Below are 17,256 nucleotides of genomic sequence, written 5' to 3'. Positions count from 1 at the left end.
GCCGCCGAGAAGCGGAACGTGCGAACTTAACCGCTGCGCCACCGGGCTGGCCCCAAGAAAAAATTTTTTAAAAATTAAAAAATTTTAAAAAGTAGACCTTATTCACTAGAACCTATTTCCTTTTTGCAAAGAAAATGCTTTTGAAAATGTTAAAACTAGTTATTTTGCAAAGAAAATCATTTTGAAAATATAAAAATAAGGCTAATTTCCCCCAAATATAAACTAACTTGGTTCTCAGAAACACAATTTTTAGTTTGACCAAAGAAATTTAAAATGTAGTGGGGGCAGGGGCACAGGAATTTTACTGTACCCTTAAACAGGTCTTAACTATTATAACCTGAAGCAAAAGGAAGGCAGCCCTGGGCAGTCAGTAAAACTTTTAGCAGCTACCTTTGCTATAGGACCAAATGGCTCAAGTTTTCTTTTGGTAGCACCATGCTCAACCATGTTACCAGTCCTCTGAACAATCCTATAAAGACAGCCAAGTGCCTGTCTGTGAAACACTTTTCCCTGACTTAAGGCTTCTATTGAAGGGAAGATGTGCACCAAAGGTCAGCTCTGGCTCTCCTGCGACAGCATCTTCAGCTAATCTACATCTACTACTGTCTAGCTATTCTGCTATATGCCAGGAAAGCTAGGGCCAATAGAAATCAACAAAAGAGATGTTAAGATGTATAACATCTTATACATCTAGGCTAAAAGCACATCATCTAATAAGAAAATCAAAAACTCCCAGAAATAGCCTGTGCTTTTTCCAATCTAAAACATCCTTTTCAAGTAAATAACAGTGATAACAAACAAAAATGTTAAAAAGATGGAAAGGGCTGCCTTGAGAAATAAGTACTCTCTCACCAAAGGTTCTGATGCACATACTGGACAAGTGCTAAGTAGGATTGCTGTTAAAAATTTTCTAACAGTTAAGTTGCTGGACTAGACCTTTAGGTTTCCTTTATTTACATCCTTGCAGAATCTACATAAATAGTAAAAACATGAAATGAAGCCTGCATTGTCTATCCTACTATTTTCCTCTATTACCATAGATAATAAAAAGGCAACAATATATGTTCCTCTTAAATATGACAAATCACCTCATCATCACTTAGAAACTTTCTGAACTTCCCTATATAATTTGTCAGAATTTTGACTCTATAAAGAAAATATAAAACAGAAACATTAATATTAAACACAACAGTCTTCTACTTTAAGCTTCTAAAAGAAAAGCATTTTAAGATGCAATCCACATCCAAAGACTTATTAGTCATAATACTGATAATAAACACTATTACAACTATATAGAACTAAGATAAGCTTTTAATACATACTTTGCAACACAAATCAACTAGAATAACACTTTAATTCAATATTGCTCAAACTTCAGACATTTGTATGCCACAACCAGAATTGCTTCAATATCTGCTTATTATCTCCACTAATATTTACTTAATATTTTCCTTTAAATCAGTTCCATTTTTTGATTTTAGTCTCAAACAATAATATCTATGAAATCATAGTTTTGGCGTACTAATGCTATTTTCTAATCAATAATTCACTGTCATTAATACTGTTAGCTATATTTTTTTAATGGTGGGAAGGTTCATTATATTATGAGGATGAATACACAACTGGTTAAGTACACATTCCAAACAAAATATAATAATTATTTAAGTAAATAAAAGCCTGACAGGCTTCATTTAAATCAATATTCCAAGGCCAGAATTATAAGTTTTATGTTTGTTTTAGAACTCAGCAAGATTAGTACTTTTATAATCTCAAGTGGTGTGGCATAAATGAGATCTTTTGATACAGAAACTCCGAAATATTCATCTTAAGAAATTAGTGCTTTTAAAATAGTGCCTTTAACTACATACAAAAGATCTCTGAAGGATACGTTACAAACTGATTAAGCACAGTTACCTCTGAAGAACTGAAGTGAGCAACAGTATAATGTTCTATAATGCTTGAACTTTTTAATCACGCACATTTATTCCATATATTCAAAACAAGTACTCTCCAAAATTAAAATGTGTTCAGTATCCAAAAACAAAACTTTGTAAAAACCTGCTAGTGTATAAAAACCTAGTATCTTAGAATACATTAAGGAATATAACTACAGAAAAACGTTAAAATTCCACATTAAAAGAAATATATTTTAGTTTCAAGTAATTCCATTATAGAAGTGTGTACTAACACAGTTCCTTTATCGAACCATATAATTCTTTACCTTAAAAATATAACAGCATTAAAAATAGATGGAATAATAAGACAAGCAAAAGTAGGAAGGAATCCCACATATTTATTTTACTATGACTAAAGAGCAACAGCCTGAAATTTGATTTAAGTAATAAACCAAATAACAGTAATGTAAGAACTAAAGAGGGGCCGGCCCCGTGGCCAAATGGTTAAGTCCGTGCACTCTGCTTCGGTAGCCCAGGGTTTCATCAGTTCAGATCCTAGGCAGGGACATGGCACTGCTCAATGGTGAGGCGGCATCCCATATGGCATAATCAGAAGGACCTACAATTAGACTATACAACTGTATACTGGGGGGCTTTTGGGAGAAGAAGAAGGGGGGAAAAAAAAGAAGATTCACAACAGATGTTAGCTCAGGTGCCAATCTTAAAAAAAAAAAAGAACTACAGAATTACTAGCTTGACTTTGTGGGAAAAAAATTAATGTTAAGGAAACTAGATAATTGATAGGACTAAGCATTACCGCATCAGAGGACAGTAATATAAATTCAATATATCCAAAATATTAAATATTTAATAATTTCACAAAATTTGAGTTTTACATTTGAACTGAAGTCTAAAGTTTGAATAAGACTACTCTAAAAAATAAATAATTGGTTTTGAAAATATTTAAAAAGCAGTAGCAGGTAAACAGTGCTTATACTGGCATAAAAAAAGGAATGAGGGTATCAGAAATATAACTACTAAGAAATACTAACATTCTGGGGGCCAGCCCCATGGCCAAGTGGTTAAGTTCACATACTCCACTTTGGTGGCCCAGTGTTCACCAGTTCAGATCCTGGGCACAGACCTAGCACCACTCATCAAGCCATGCTCTGGCAGCATGCCACATAGAACTAGAATGACTTACAACTAGGATATACAATCATGTACTGGGGCTTTGGGGAGGGGGAAAAAAAAAGAGGAAGACTGGCAACAGATGTTAGTTCAGGGCCAATCTTCCTTACCAAAAAAAAAACAAAACATGGACTCTGCAGCCAAAGAAATACTAACAATCTATACATCCATCTTAGTAAATAGATTGCAAAATATTAATTTGGAAAAAAATTATTCCAGCAAAGCATATTAATAATAAACATGCTAGATCACGGCACAAAAAGCAAAAAAAATAAAAGCCAAGATAAAAACATATTTTCAAAAACAGCTTGAAGTTATATAGCAATAATGCTGAAGATTAACTTGACCTCAATAAATCATAAAGATCTCCCTATTCCATCAAGATTAATCGTCTCCTTGGGCTGCTGATCACCACCAAATCTACAGATATTACCCTTGCAGAAATCTGGTTAAATCACATCTTTGACCATTATGGCTAGTTCCTTCTAAACATCCACAGTATGAATATGCTCTCAAAAGAATCATTCACAAACACAATAGCTGTCCTATAGAAAAAATGGAATTTGACCATTGCATTCTACATAAGTATCTTCAAGACTACAGCTGAAACTAAAGAGGAACTGCCTAGCAAACATTGGATAGCAGAAGAGTTAGCAACAAAGCACTAAATCTAATAAAGGAAAAAACTGACAGTCTATTGTTTCCCATATGCTACGGCTAAAGGACTTTAATTGGATAAATCATAATACTAGATTAGTTTTAAGGGGGCCTGCTTTGTAAAAAATACGGATTTTTGTTTTTCTAGGAAAGAATTGGTCCAATTTCAGTAAGATATTTTTAGGAGGAAAAATTTAAATTTCTCCAAAGCAATTATATAGGTATATGTACTTGAGCAAATAGTTTCTAGAAATTCATTTTTGCTAGATTCCGATTCAAACATTTATTGATGCTTGTGCTAAATACCTCCCCAAATATTTATTAGATTTTAAATTTTCAAAATAGATGACATTTTGGGAAACAAAAAACCGCATAACATTTACCTCTACTGCTTAAAAAAAATTTTTTTATAAACCTCTCTAACTATACAAATCCACCAAGGTTTTACCTTAGAAATGAACCTCATGAAAAAGCAGATGTCACATATGAATGACTGCACAAGATTTTTACATGTTTTAGATTGTTGCTATAGCTCACTCCAATGGAAGCTCTAAGAACATAACAAGATAACTCTTTTTTACATTAGGACTTACACTGAATATAATCTCGTTTGGCATTAGACATTATCCATTCTGGATTAACAATAAAATTTAGATATACAGACCTTTTAGTCTTCCTATTACCTGATTCAGGCCCAATTTTCTGGGGGCAATTTCATGGTTTTTCTAACTATCCTGGTTTGAGAAATAGGATTGACAACCAAAATTGCACAACAAAAGTCAAAATTTTATATTAGTTATTACCTGCCAAAGTATAGAAATGATCAGGAACCAACACAACTCAGGCATTACCAGAGGCCCCAAAGACACCGTTTTGCTTATTCCTGATAATCCAAAAGTACTATACCCTCTCATTTATCTCGTGGATGGAACCCCTGTAACGTCACCCGCTGTGGTTTGCAGCCTAACCTTTCAGAGAACACTGCATACTCAATCATCTTCAATTCTTGTATTACTTTTAATCCTCTCAGAATAATTGTTTGGATGCTTCCCGTATTAAACTCTAGAATAACCTCAAGACTTTGTTCGTGCTTCCTAATATCTAACTAGGCTCACCAGCTTTGACAAAAGGAAAGTTTTCCTTTAACACTAGTTATAAATTGTATTACCTAGTAGCTAATGCTACAATTACTTTTTCTCACACATTCAGAACTATTTTCTTTTCTATAATAAAGTTTTTTAGATGATATAATTCTTCCAAGGACCTTTGCCACAAGTTCCACAGCTTATCTGGGCAAAAATAATGGATGGAAAATATTAAAAATGTCATACCCTTTTAAGGCACAGATTTTAAAAAAAAAAGGCAAGGGTACCTAGGGTCTGGAATAAATTTTGATGAGCTATCACTAGGGTGATATAAATTTGTCCTTTGGTTATAAGATTTTTAAGTTAAAATATTTTTTATGTGCAACTCCCTCTCAATATACCAATAAGCAAATTTCACATTACATATGCCCTAAAAAAGAAATATCATCACATAAAAAAATCTTTCTAGGCTTATCCTATTATGTTTTTTTCACATAAATCTACATTACAAACAATAAACAGATCATACATTTTACATGTGACCTTTCTTCTGAACAAGCACATCCTCCCTCCAGCCCTATCCCAACCATCACCAACTTAAACTCTAAATTTAATTTACTGTTACAAAGCCCTGGAATTGGACTCAGACCTAAATTTCCTCAAAGAAGCTTAAAACGTTTCTTGCTTTGAAAATCAAAACCTAGTTTGTCTGTTTTTTTAACTACTTATTGTTATCAAACTGTTTTTGAACAAGAAATAGAGATTTGGGGGAAAAGACTTTTGTAACACCAAGGGGAAAGTATTTTTGGAGCAATCTATAAGCTTTAATCCAAAGCCAAAAACCATTTATGTTCACCATGGCAGGAAATTTTACTTTAGCTGGAACTACTGGAGAGTTAATTCCAGCTTCTGGTGATGGACATATGTTGGGTTACGAACAATTTTTATTCTGTTTCTTCTCAAAGGTTTCAGATTAGAAAGGTTTTATCCTGTTAAGGGTTTACCATAATATTGGGGATGATCATCATCATCATCATCGCCTCAGTTCCAACCGTGTGCAAGCAGACACTTTGCTGGATAATTAACAAACGTTATTTCTAATCCTTACTAAAATGTTTAAGATTGGTATTATCATCATTTTGTGGATGAGAAATTTCAAGCTCAGCGACATGAAGGTACTTGTCAATACAACATAAGCTGGAAAGTGGCAGAGCCAGGCACAGCCAGTTCTAACGAAGCAGTTCTTTCCATATCACCACACTGCTTGTTCTGAAAAAAGCTGGATAAAATACCCTACGTACCAACAACTCCAATTTTTAAAATTCAAATAAAAGGAAATTCACAAAAATGGTAACAGGTGTGTTACAATAATAAAGTATGTTGTACATTACTTAATCTTTACCACCATCCTCAAGATAGATCCTTTCATCTCATTTCCCTAATAGGGAAACTGAGGCTGAGAGGTTACATGACTTGCCAGCAACTCATGGGTGGAGTGGGAATTCACAGAGCCCATCAGATCTTTCTGAATCTTAAAACGCAACGAATAGAGATATTCAAAATTATCTTACATCAAAGGAAACAGGATAGTTAACTAATTAGAAAACTGTCCAGGTAAAAAGTTATAGTTCTAATACTGGCTGGCATACTACACTGGAAAAGTCGACTAATTATAGCTCTATATTAACTAACCATATCAGAAATTTAAACGATGAAATACAAAATCAAAAAGTACCATTAAATAAATACACATATTAGCATCTAGGTCTTAAAATAAGGGTATAAAATCCTGTCAACTATCCTCCACATTCATATTCTTATTTTTTTCCAAACAAGGGAGTGGGAAGGAAATCCAACTGAATGTAACAAACAGTATTTTAATAGGATGTTATAAGAAAAGCTAAATGTAACACACTGACAAAATGAAATGTCTGGTTTTCACAGAGGAATGGAAAGAATGAACATTACATTAGAGAACTACAGACATACCCCCCCAAAAAAGGACTCAGCTCTACTGATTATAACTTTACATAAAATTCCTTCTTAAATAATATAAAAATCTCTAACAAAATCTGCATAACTGTTTCATAACCAATTGCAAGTTTTTAAAATATTTCATAAATGTGAAGAAATGAAAGATTTTAACTTTTCTGGGCCTTCCTTTCTTCACCTATAAAATGAGGAAGATGGAGCACACTTCTAACATCACTTTCAATTCTAAAGCCCATGAAACAATAATCATAATAAAATACTTATGGAAAGTACAATGAAAAGTTCTCTCAATAGATGCAAATGTTCCATTCTTTTTTTCAAAAGTGTATATAAAAATTCAGTAAGCTTCACGCTTAGGATTTGTGTATTTAAGTTATACCTCAATAAAAAGGTTGGGGGCAAAAAAAGGATCAAGGAATAAAGATAAACTAAAATAAAGCCAAAAACACTTCAGTATTTTGTTTATGGTCTGGCAACCACGCTTAAATAGACTAATAATAAGACTAAACAAAAATTGGTTTATACAAGAAAATTACTTTTTTAAAATGGAAGAAAACAGGGCTGGTATATGTAAGAATTGATCAGTCAAAGAAGGAAAGCCCACCAAGATGATTTTATTCATAGATCATAAATTTGAGTGAAGGATTACGATGGCTAAAAATAATTTTAAATATTTAAGAAAATTTCAAGTTATAAAATACTGCACAATCTCTGAAGAAATCCATGACATGAACATAGCTAAACAATCCTTTTAGCTAATTCTGACCACAAATGACCTTAAATCAGTTCAAAATACTTGAATAAATGGAATTCTTTCATTCAAATATTAATTTGTTCCCGGCCTTTTAATTTTCAGTTATGCATACTTTAATACATAATTATTGACATTTTCTTTCACGAGGGGAAAATAAAATTCTCTTTGAAGTAGAACTTATTATTTTTGCCTTTTGTACTTATGCTTTCTTTCCAATAATTTCCAATTAAGAATGCAATGATGTCCTTAGGACATTCTTTTTCATTTTCTTTTGAAAGATCACGACAGGGTAGTTTTTTGATCCTTCAGAAAATGGAAATTTAGAGTGTAAAATTATAAAGAAAAATTATAGCAAGTGTTTTCAAAGAAAACAGAACCTGGGTCTTGAAATTTTTCATTTAAATTACCGCCTTTAAAATTAATGCTCCATAGAAAATAAATCATATCCATTTTATGCTACTTTGAGCTCAAATTCTAATTAAATTATCCCTTGATTTACCCAACAGATGTGCTCCTCAAAGCTTCCTTGCAAATCAAACTTGTGTAAATCTCATCTTAAATGCACTAGGGGGAGCTCCCTATTTGAAAGAATCCTAAAGCATGTGCTTTTGTCTCATAAAGATTCCTTTTCTAACATAACCCACGAAAGAATGACTTTCTGACTTGTCTGCTTAACTGTTTATATCCAGTTTTCATTTAACATATATTTTTTAAACACCATCCTTGTACTTTAACCCATGTTTATCAACTATCATTAACACAACTTTGGCCAAGCTATAGTATTTACTTTTCACACTGTTTCACCAGGAGGCAATACAAAGCCCAAGGCAATATATACACTTAATATGCTACTTGTAGATTTCAAAGCATGTATAAAAATCAGTTTTAAATATCACTAGGTTTTTATAATTGTAATTTCAAATTTAAAGCTGAAAAATAATAGAAAACTAGAGATAAACTAATCCACTAAGGAAAAATAGTATGCATCGTGTCTATTGGGTACTTCCTAATTTTTAAAGTACATTTTAATACACCATCCCATTTAAACCTCTCATCGATTCTATAATAAGGGTACAATGGCTCATTATTGGCAACTTAAAATACGAAGAAGCGGAGGCACAGGGCAGTAAAATGACTGCCCAATGTTACACAGCAATTCAATGTCAAGGTCAGGACTGAGATTCCAATTTTCACATTCCTGGCCAGTGTTGTTCTTTTACACAATAAAGATGCAGAAAAAAACATTTAAGCAAGTTTGGCTGTAGAATCTTCTATCTGCTAATAATAATTATTGAAAATAATTTTAGGAGGCTTAAAAGTTCAGGGACCAGACAAAACCTTTCAACGGGGAATGGACAGTTTCTTCAACAAATGGTGTTGGGAACAGTGGCTATCCATGCGAAAGAATGAAGCTGGACCCTTAGCATACACTAGATACAAAAATTAACTCAAAATGGATTAATAACTTAAAGGTAAGTAAGACCTAAAACTCCTAAAAGAAAATATAGGGGAAAAGCTTCAATGTCGGATTCAGCAATGATTTCTTGGGAAGATAAACTGGAATACATCAAAAATTAAAACTTTTGTGCATCAAAGGACACAATCCAAAGAGTGAAAAGGCAACCCATGGAATGGGAGAAAATATTTGTAAATCGCGTATCTGATAAGGGGTTAATATCCAGAACTCAAAGGAAATTTAACTCAATTTTACAAAAGCAAAGGACTTGAATACACATTTCTCCAAAGCCAATATACAAATAGCCAACCAGGATATGACGAGAGGCTCAACATAAATAATTGGGTAAATGCAAATAAACCAATGAGATATCATCTCATACTCATTAGGATGGCCAGTATCAGAAAAACAGAAAATAGTTAAGCGTCAGTGAGGATGTGGAGAAACTGGGATGCTTGCACACTGTTAGTGGGAATATAAAATAGTGCAACCGCTAGGGAAAATATGGCGTTCCTCAAAAATTTAAAAATAGGATTACCACATGATCCAGCAACTCCACTTCAGGTATATATCCAAAAGAATTGAAAGCAGGATCTCAAAACACAGGCACACCATGTTCATAGCAGCATTCCTCACAATAGTCAAGAGATGGAAGCAACCCAAGTATCCATAGGCAGACAAATGCATAAGCAAAATGTGGTATATACATACAAGGAAATAGTATTCAGCCTTAAAAAGGAATGAAATCTTCTACAAGATGGATCTTGAGGCCATTATGTTAAGTGAAATAAGCCAGTCACAAAAAGACAAATACTCTATGATTCCACTTATATGAGCTATCTCTCAAGTAGTCAAATTCATAGAGAAAGAAAGTAGAACGGTGGTTACCAGGGGGTGGGGGAGGGGAAAATGAGTTATTGTTTAATGGGCATAGAGTTTCAGTTTTGAACAATAAAAAAGTTCTGGAAACTGGCTACACAACAATGTGAATATGCTGAACACTACTCAAGGACACTTAAAAATAGTTAAAATGATAAATATGATGTTACGTGTTTTTCATCACAAATTAAAAATTAGAAAAAAAAACATCAGGGACTTAAAAAATTTATAAAATACCATTCACCATTATGTTTCAAGTTCATATTCAGCACAGTACTATGTTCAAGTATAACCACCCTTTTTGAAAAGATGTCCATAGGTCAGTAAGACCAAACTATTGTAAATATATTTGTTGAGAGCCTAAGGGAAACCAAAAACCCAAATGGGAATTAAGTTTTCATTACTTCACCTACTAACATTAAAAGAGAAACCTGTATTTTGTATGACCTGAGTACTAAATGGGTACTGCTTGGGTAAAGGGAAAAAAGTAGTATTATTAAAACTACCTGAATCATCTGCTAAGTTCACAATGGTTCTTTATGCTGAAGAATAAAATTGGTTAAAATTATTCCCCCTAAGATTCATTCAATTTGATCTTGTCTAAAAGCCACCATTTTTCAATGAGGTAAACACTTGGCACTGAAAATCCTCAAAAAACTAAGTATATATTGTACCTCCTTTTAGGGTATTTGTCAAGGATTGTCTTGGTCAGGGAGGGCACACAGTAGTAGGACAGGTCCCATCCTCAGCCCTGGAACAATCAAATCAGTACTATTATGTTGGCTAGCAGGAGTGTGGAATTAGTCCAGTGACAAAAATGATGAATTGCAGGCCGCACTAATATTTAGCAGCTAAACCTAACCGGAACCAAACAACATCAAAAAAGATAACACTGAAAACAGTGATAGAAAACAGAACAATTTGGAACAATATGAAAAATAAACTGATCTACATATAAAACTTTAATCAGACCTCTAAAACTTTATACATGTCCTCACTTTAGATATTAAGGCTGGTTCAGATTTTCAGTGGTTCTCAAAAGATCAGCATTATTTGAAACTCTGGTGAACACACATGAAAAATCACGTATCAAATTTAGCTGCAATGATAAGCACTTTAATAAGGTGCTCCTGTTAAGGAAAAGACTGATTAGAAGCTACACATTGTTTAATGAAATATCAGCAAATGGTACTGATTATTAAAATAAAATATTTATAAGGATTGCGTCCACAGGCAAGGAGTCTTTCAGTGGCTATTCAAAGTGGAAATTTTTTAGTGGGATATTCAAAGTGCTTGAGGAAAACATTCATCAAGATTCATTCTTTTTTCTCAGCCACTATAACCTTACTGATACCCTGCAAACTCTGTTACTATCCTAGCTAGTATCTCAAAGATAATTTATTTGTAAACATGCTAAGCAAATTAACAGATGCAATATAGATCTTAAAAATACTGGGGCCAGCCCCATGGCCAAATGGTTAAGTTCGCACACACTGCTTCAGTGGCCTGGGGTTCACCAGTTCAGATCCTGGGCATGGACCTATGCACTGCTCATCAGGCCATGCTGAGGCGGCATCCCACACAGAAGAACTAGAATGACTTACAACTAGGATACACAACTATGTCCTGGGACTTTGGGGAGGAAAAAAAACAAAGAGGAAGATTGGCAACAGATGTTGACTCAGGGCCAATCTTCCTCACCCCAAAAAAAGAAAGAAAGAAAAAAAAACACCATACCTTAAAAAAAAAAAAGACCCTTGGGGGACCGGCCCCATGGCTGAGTGGTTAATGTTCCACGAGCTCTGCTTCAGCAGCCCGGGGTTCACAGGTTTGGATCCCAGGTGCGGACCTACTCCACTCATCAGCCATGCTGTGGAGGCATCCCACATACAAAGTAGAGGAAGACTGGCACAGATGTTAGCTCAGGGGTAATCTTCTTCAACAAAAAAAAAGAGGAGGATTGGCAACAGATGTTAGCTCAGGGAGAATCTTCCTCACAAAAAAATACTCTTGGAATTGGTTACGGAAAATCACATATGTTCATGTATGTCAGGGGGAGCAGGTGTGAGAGTAGCTATATAAATACATAAATACATATATATACCCACGTTAAGATATTTAAGAAAATTATTCAGAATCCCATATAAAGGTTTTTAGATGCTCTATTGAATTAATATGATCTTTCATCTAGCTCATCTTTTCTCATTTCCTTTAACTACGTACTGAGATTATATACAAGTATTTAGTACTGTGGGCTCCACAGATCCTAATATAGAGCATGACAGGGGAAGTACTCATGTGAAAACACTGAGGTGACAGAATAAAGGTATTCCACAGAAAACAGACAGATACAAAGTACCTTTACAAAGAAGAAAATACAAGAACCATATTTAGTATTCAAAGTTTGAGACAACCAAAATGCTTGATAAATTATCCTTTTTTGAAGGGAAAATGTATAATATTTAAATCAGCAAGAGAAAGTCTTACGAGGAAAAATATCTTCTGGAAAGATGTTTTCTTCTAATTAAACACTTTACTCAATCATTTTCATTTTTCACTTGGAAATTGTGACTTCCTAAATTATTTTAATGCTAGTGTCATTTTTATGTGCCAATTCAGGACAGAAGCATTAACATGACTCCTTGCATCCTTGCTTATTCATCAAAATAATTGAGAAGTGTTACCCCTCTCCCTTGTTGAATTAACAAATCCTAACATGCACAAACATCCTAATCTCTAGGCTCTTCTCTCCGTCAAAGTGGTAACAGCACAGCAGGACCAACTTCAACCTCAAATTTTCCGTAAGCCCTATAGACAAGAACTTAAGTGTTCTCTGGTGGAAGATGGCAACTGGGAAAATGAAGATACAGGTTTAAATTACAAATTTCCTCAACCTCTCCATGACGATAAGTTTTTCTAAGGAAGCACCCTGAGAAACATTTTTAATAGGTGGTAGAATGTAAATGTGTCTAAATGCCTGTCCCATTTATGAAATGTGATGCACAAAACAGGAAATTAATAGTTCTGCTATACACTAACACCTGACAACCAAATAAGGATAACCAAATAACAGTAAGTTTCAAATTTGTCTTTGAACTCAAAGAAGTTTACATCAAAACCTTAAGCAATAAAAGACTATATAGCATTATATATAGCAAAGGAACATGAAAGGTAAAGAAATCCATTATTTTACAGAAACAAACTGAAAAAGTTTACGGCAAATCTGCCCAAATTACTAAGAACTGCAAAATAAAGCAGCACAGAGAGAAAACATAAAAAGGATAACGTGGTAAGAAAACACACATTTACTTAATTAATGGAAGTGCAATTTCGTAAAAATAGAAACAAAGTGACTCTGAATTGCAACGCATACTTTAAATGCTATAGGACTATACTCAACCATTTCCAAAGATGTTTAGGCGCTGAACAGTTACCCCTAAGGAGTAAAGCATAAACATTTCTAAAACAAGGGAACAATTCTGTTTCTTGCCATACAAAGCAACCAAAAGTTGTAGTCACAGGAAGAATTTCCATGAAACTCATGAAAATTGTGGCTCATGCAACTTGGGGAAAGAACATAATGTATACCTAAATATATCACTGTGGTAATAGTGCTTTGCACAACATAAAAATTGAACTTTTGGGGTTTAATCTTCCTTTGTTATGTGTTAACATTACACACTCTTCAGTATCTTTTATTTTCCAGGTCAGCAATCTCAAAAAAAGTTATAATGGACCACCTTGCGTTATTCTACAGTGAACCATCATTTGATTTAAAGCTCTTGTCTCACCTTCCAACAAATAAACGCAAGTATTATACTCTGGACCTGCCATTTAATTCAGGAATGAATTCAGAATTCTTCCTGGATAGTTGCTTATTGTATATGCTTCATAAAGCTGTGGAATCTTACTGTACTCAGCCAGTTATTGCACTCCAATGAAAACCTTCTCACCTTTCAGAGTAGTTACACAATATGGTTAAATTAAACTCTGACATAACAAATAATTTCCTCTAGCATTTCCATATTCTATACCAATAAAGAAATGAGGACCACTGATCAACTAGTGTCTGCAAGTCATTGCAATAGTTGCAAAACTGCCTGTGAGTATATCAGAGGAACTGTGTATGGTGAGACAGGATGTTTTCCCTTTTATGTCCTGAGTGAACTTTAAGGGATTAAAACCAAATTCATGTCAACTTTATAGCAAAGAATTCAGATTCTAATTCTGAATACAAATACCTCTGTAAAAAGTGAGGGCTATAAAACCATATACAGTATGGTCAGGGTTTCACTTTTGTATTATGTGCACATTGTGTTTTAATCTGAAATGCTTTATACTTGTATTTCATGTTATATAGTTTTGGGGCCGGACTGTGTTTTTCCCCAAAAAGAAAAGTTAACTGTTTTTCCACCTTAATAGTCAACCTACCTGCCCATAGTTGTCTATGCCAGTTACTAATCTATTTAAATTTAATAAATCAAAAGCTGTCCTTAGGGATTGGCCAAGAGTCGTAAGTCCTTCAGCCTGAAGGTTTTTCAGTTCATTCATAAACGTTGCATGGTTTTCTTTCCATCCGGCCTGAAAAGAAAAATGTAAGAATTTTTTTTTCATCTTTTAAAGCCCTGTATACACGGACAGCCGTTAACAATCTGCCGTTCACCAAGCAGCTGCTTCACTTTATAGTAAGGTTTGGTTAACGTGTCAATACCGGATCACTGCTGAGGAAACTCTCTTCCAAAGGTGGCCAAGAATAAATCTGCTGGCTCTACAGTTTTCGGTAGCTAACAGCCTTAATACTTCAGAGCTTCCCTGGGAAACTGACTCCCTAACCTAATACCCAAAATCTGGGGATGCAAAGGTACTAGCGGAAAGCAGAAGTGAGCAGGACCTCGCAAGTTAACCTACAGAGCTGTCCCGCGGCCCTCTCGGGACAGATCCGAAGACCCGGCCCCGCAGCCCCCCACCCCGCTCGCCGGCCCGCCAGCCCGGGCGAGCGCGGCCGAGCCCCGGGCCGATGCCCCTTTAATGCAAACCGGGGCTCGGCGCGGCCGGGCCCGGCTGTCACTCGGGCGAACTTGAATAAATATCCCCCACAGTTCATTGCTGCCGCTCACGCCGCGGAGGGGAAATGTCGGCCATGTTGATCGCAGCGCCGCCGCCGCCGCCGCCGCCGCCGGGCCGGGCTGGGGAGGGGACGGCGGTGGCCCGGCGACTCTGCGCCGCGCCAGGACGCTCCGGAGCGGGGGGAGGGGGTGGGCGCCCGCAGGGGAAAAGACCTCAGCGCCTGGAGCACAGCGGGTGGGGGAGGGGAGCATAATGAAGGGTGAATGGGGGGGCGGGGAGGGCGAGCGAGGCAGGAACAGGGAAGGGAAGGGAGGGGGAGGGCGAGGGCTGTTACCTTGATAGCATAGGGCGGCTCTTCGAAAGTGACCAGCATATACCTGTCTCCTCGGCTGGCAGGGTCCCGGGCACGGAGCTGCGGGAGAGCGGGTGGGGGACGGGAGGAGGAACAGGGCGGGCGAGAGGGAAGCACAGAGGCGAGGTTACGAGGCGGAGAAGGGGCGCCCGGCGGCCCCGCCGCCCCCCACAGTACCGCACACGCAGCGGCCACCCCTCCACGCCGCCCCCCGCACACAGATCGGCCCCCGCACACCGCCCGGGGCCGGAGCCCGGGCCCGGGCCGAGCCCGGCTCGCAGCGCCCGCTCGCCCGCCCGCCGCCCGCGCGGTGGGGGAGGGGGTCCCCGAGCCCGGCAGCTCCCGCAGTCAGGTCCCCTACACCTCCGCCTCGCCGCCCCCGGCCTCCCTCCCCCCACCCCTGCCGCCCGCGGCTGCCGGGCCGGGGTCGCCGCCCGGGCTCGGTCAGTCGGTACCTTCATGAAGGTCTCTACCGCGCCTTTGGCCGTGTCCAGGTAGGTGGTGCCCAGATGGCTGCGCTGGTTCATAGAGGCAGACGTGTCTATCAGGAACAGTAAGATGGGCATAGTGCTGGCCGGGGACACCGGGGCCCGAGGTGGTGGAGAAAGAGGAGATGGTAGAGGTGGAGGCGCCGGTGGCGGCGGCGGCGACCGCCGCTACGCGGGGCGGGGGAGCGCGGCCCCCGGGAGGAAAACACCGTCTGGGTCTTTCCTCTGGCTGCGGGGAGTTTCTCCCCCGATAGTTGAGAGGAAACTCCCCAGACCCAGTCCTCCCCGTCGTACCCCCGCCTCCGCCTCCTCCTGCCTGCCTGCCCGCTGGGGTGGGCGCCCGGCCGTCTGTCTGTCGGTCCGTCCCCCCCGCCTCGGGGGTCCCGTCCCCGCTCCCGGCCCCTGTGTGTGTCCCAGCGGGAGACGGGCCTGGCTCCCCACCCCACCCCCGGTGCAGGGAGTGGGGACCTGGGAGCTGGCGAAGAGGGGAGTGGGCTGAGGGGAGATTGGCCCTGGGGCTGTTGGGAGAAGTTTCAGGGACTCCCTCCGCACCCCGGCGGTGTCACCACTTTCTCAGCCCCTCTCGCTACTGAAGCGCTTTTCTCTCTCACACTCCGGTTTTAACTCGGGCAGGGGCTGCAGAGGCTCCGCCTCCTGACACGTCCTTGAGCCATGTGACGTACCGCCCCGCTATTCTATTGGCCAGTCCCTACCCTCTTATTAGCATATTCAAACAGCTGAGGGGCGGGGGAAGCTTGTAGGCCGGCTCCGGGAACAGTTATTGAGCACGCGCGGAGGCGGGGCGTCGGGTGCGCGCGAGAGCGAGCGCGAGGGGCGAGCGGGCGGGCCGGCAGACGCGGAGGCGGGCTCCGGGAAGGGGCGGGGCGGGGCGGGGCGCGGAAGGACCGCGGGTTGGGGGCGGGGGCCGCGTCGGCGCGCGCAGGGTGGCCTCGCTTGTGAGTCTGCGCGTCAGGGCCGCCGGCCTCGCCTTGGCTGTTGGAGGTGATAGGGGTCGGGGGAAGGGAAATGGAGGCTGGCCTCGGTTCCCCTTCCGACTTCTCTGTAGCCAACCCCTTCCCCCGGGGGCGAGTGAGGAGGAGATAAGTAAAGAGATCAAACACCCAGTTAGGAGAAGGAGGCAAGCCCGCGGTCGCCCTCCCGAGGAGGGCTCCGAGCCCGCGGCCGCGGGAGGAGGTTCCTCGGGCCGCGGAGGGCCGGCCCCAGCGCGGGCGGGCCCGGGGCGGGGGAGGGGAAGTGAGAGGTTGTTTATGACCAGGGACTAATCTCCGCGGGTCACACCGCTCCAGCTGGGGAGTGGGGACCAGGGGCAAACCTTGCCCGCAGTCTTGCTCGGCCTTGGGGGAGCGACCAGGGGTGAGGGCTGGGCCCGGAGCAGACCAGGAGCCCTGTCGATGGCGGACCCACGAGAAAGGGCACCCA

At 39.5% G+C, this 17,256-nt stretch overlaps 1 protein-coding gene across 1 annotated transcript in view; it reads right to left on the bottom strand.

Annotated features, from left to right (window-relative positions):
- INTS6 (integrator complex subunit 6) overlaps positions 1-16,412 on the bottom strand; it is an 83,457-nt gene extending 67,045 nt beyond the window's left edge. Inside the window, exons 1-3 of the mRNA XM_044777215.2 lie at positions 15,784-16,412; positions 15,311-15,388; positions 14,341-14,490 (exon numbers count right to left, since the gene is read on the bottom strand). Of these exons, the coding sequence (XP_044633150.1) occupies positions 14,341-14,490; positions 15,311-15,388; positions 15,784-15,894 (339 nt within the window). The 5' untranslated portion in view covers positions 15,895-16,412. The remainder of the gene's footprint in view (positions 1-14,340; positions 14,491-15,310; positions 15,389-15,783) is intronic.
- Between the last annotated feature and the right edge of the window lie 844 nt (positions 16,413-17,256).

Source organism: Equus asinus, chromosome 11 (assembly GCF_041296235.1).
Source record: "Equus asinus isolate D_3611 breed Donkey chromosome 11, EquAss-T2T_v2, whole genome shotgun sequence".
NCBI lineage: Eukaryota > Metazoa > Chordata > Mammalia > Perissodactyla > Equidae > Equus > Equus asinus.
Note: the sequence above shows the minus strand (reverse complement) of the source record. Positions and strands in the feature narration are given on the sequence as shown.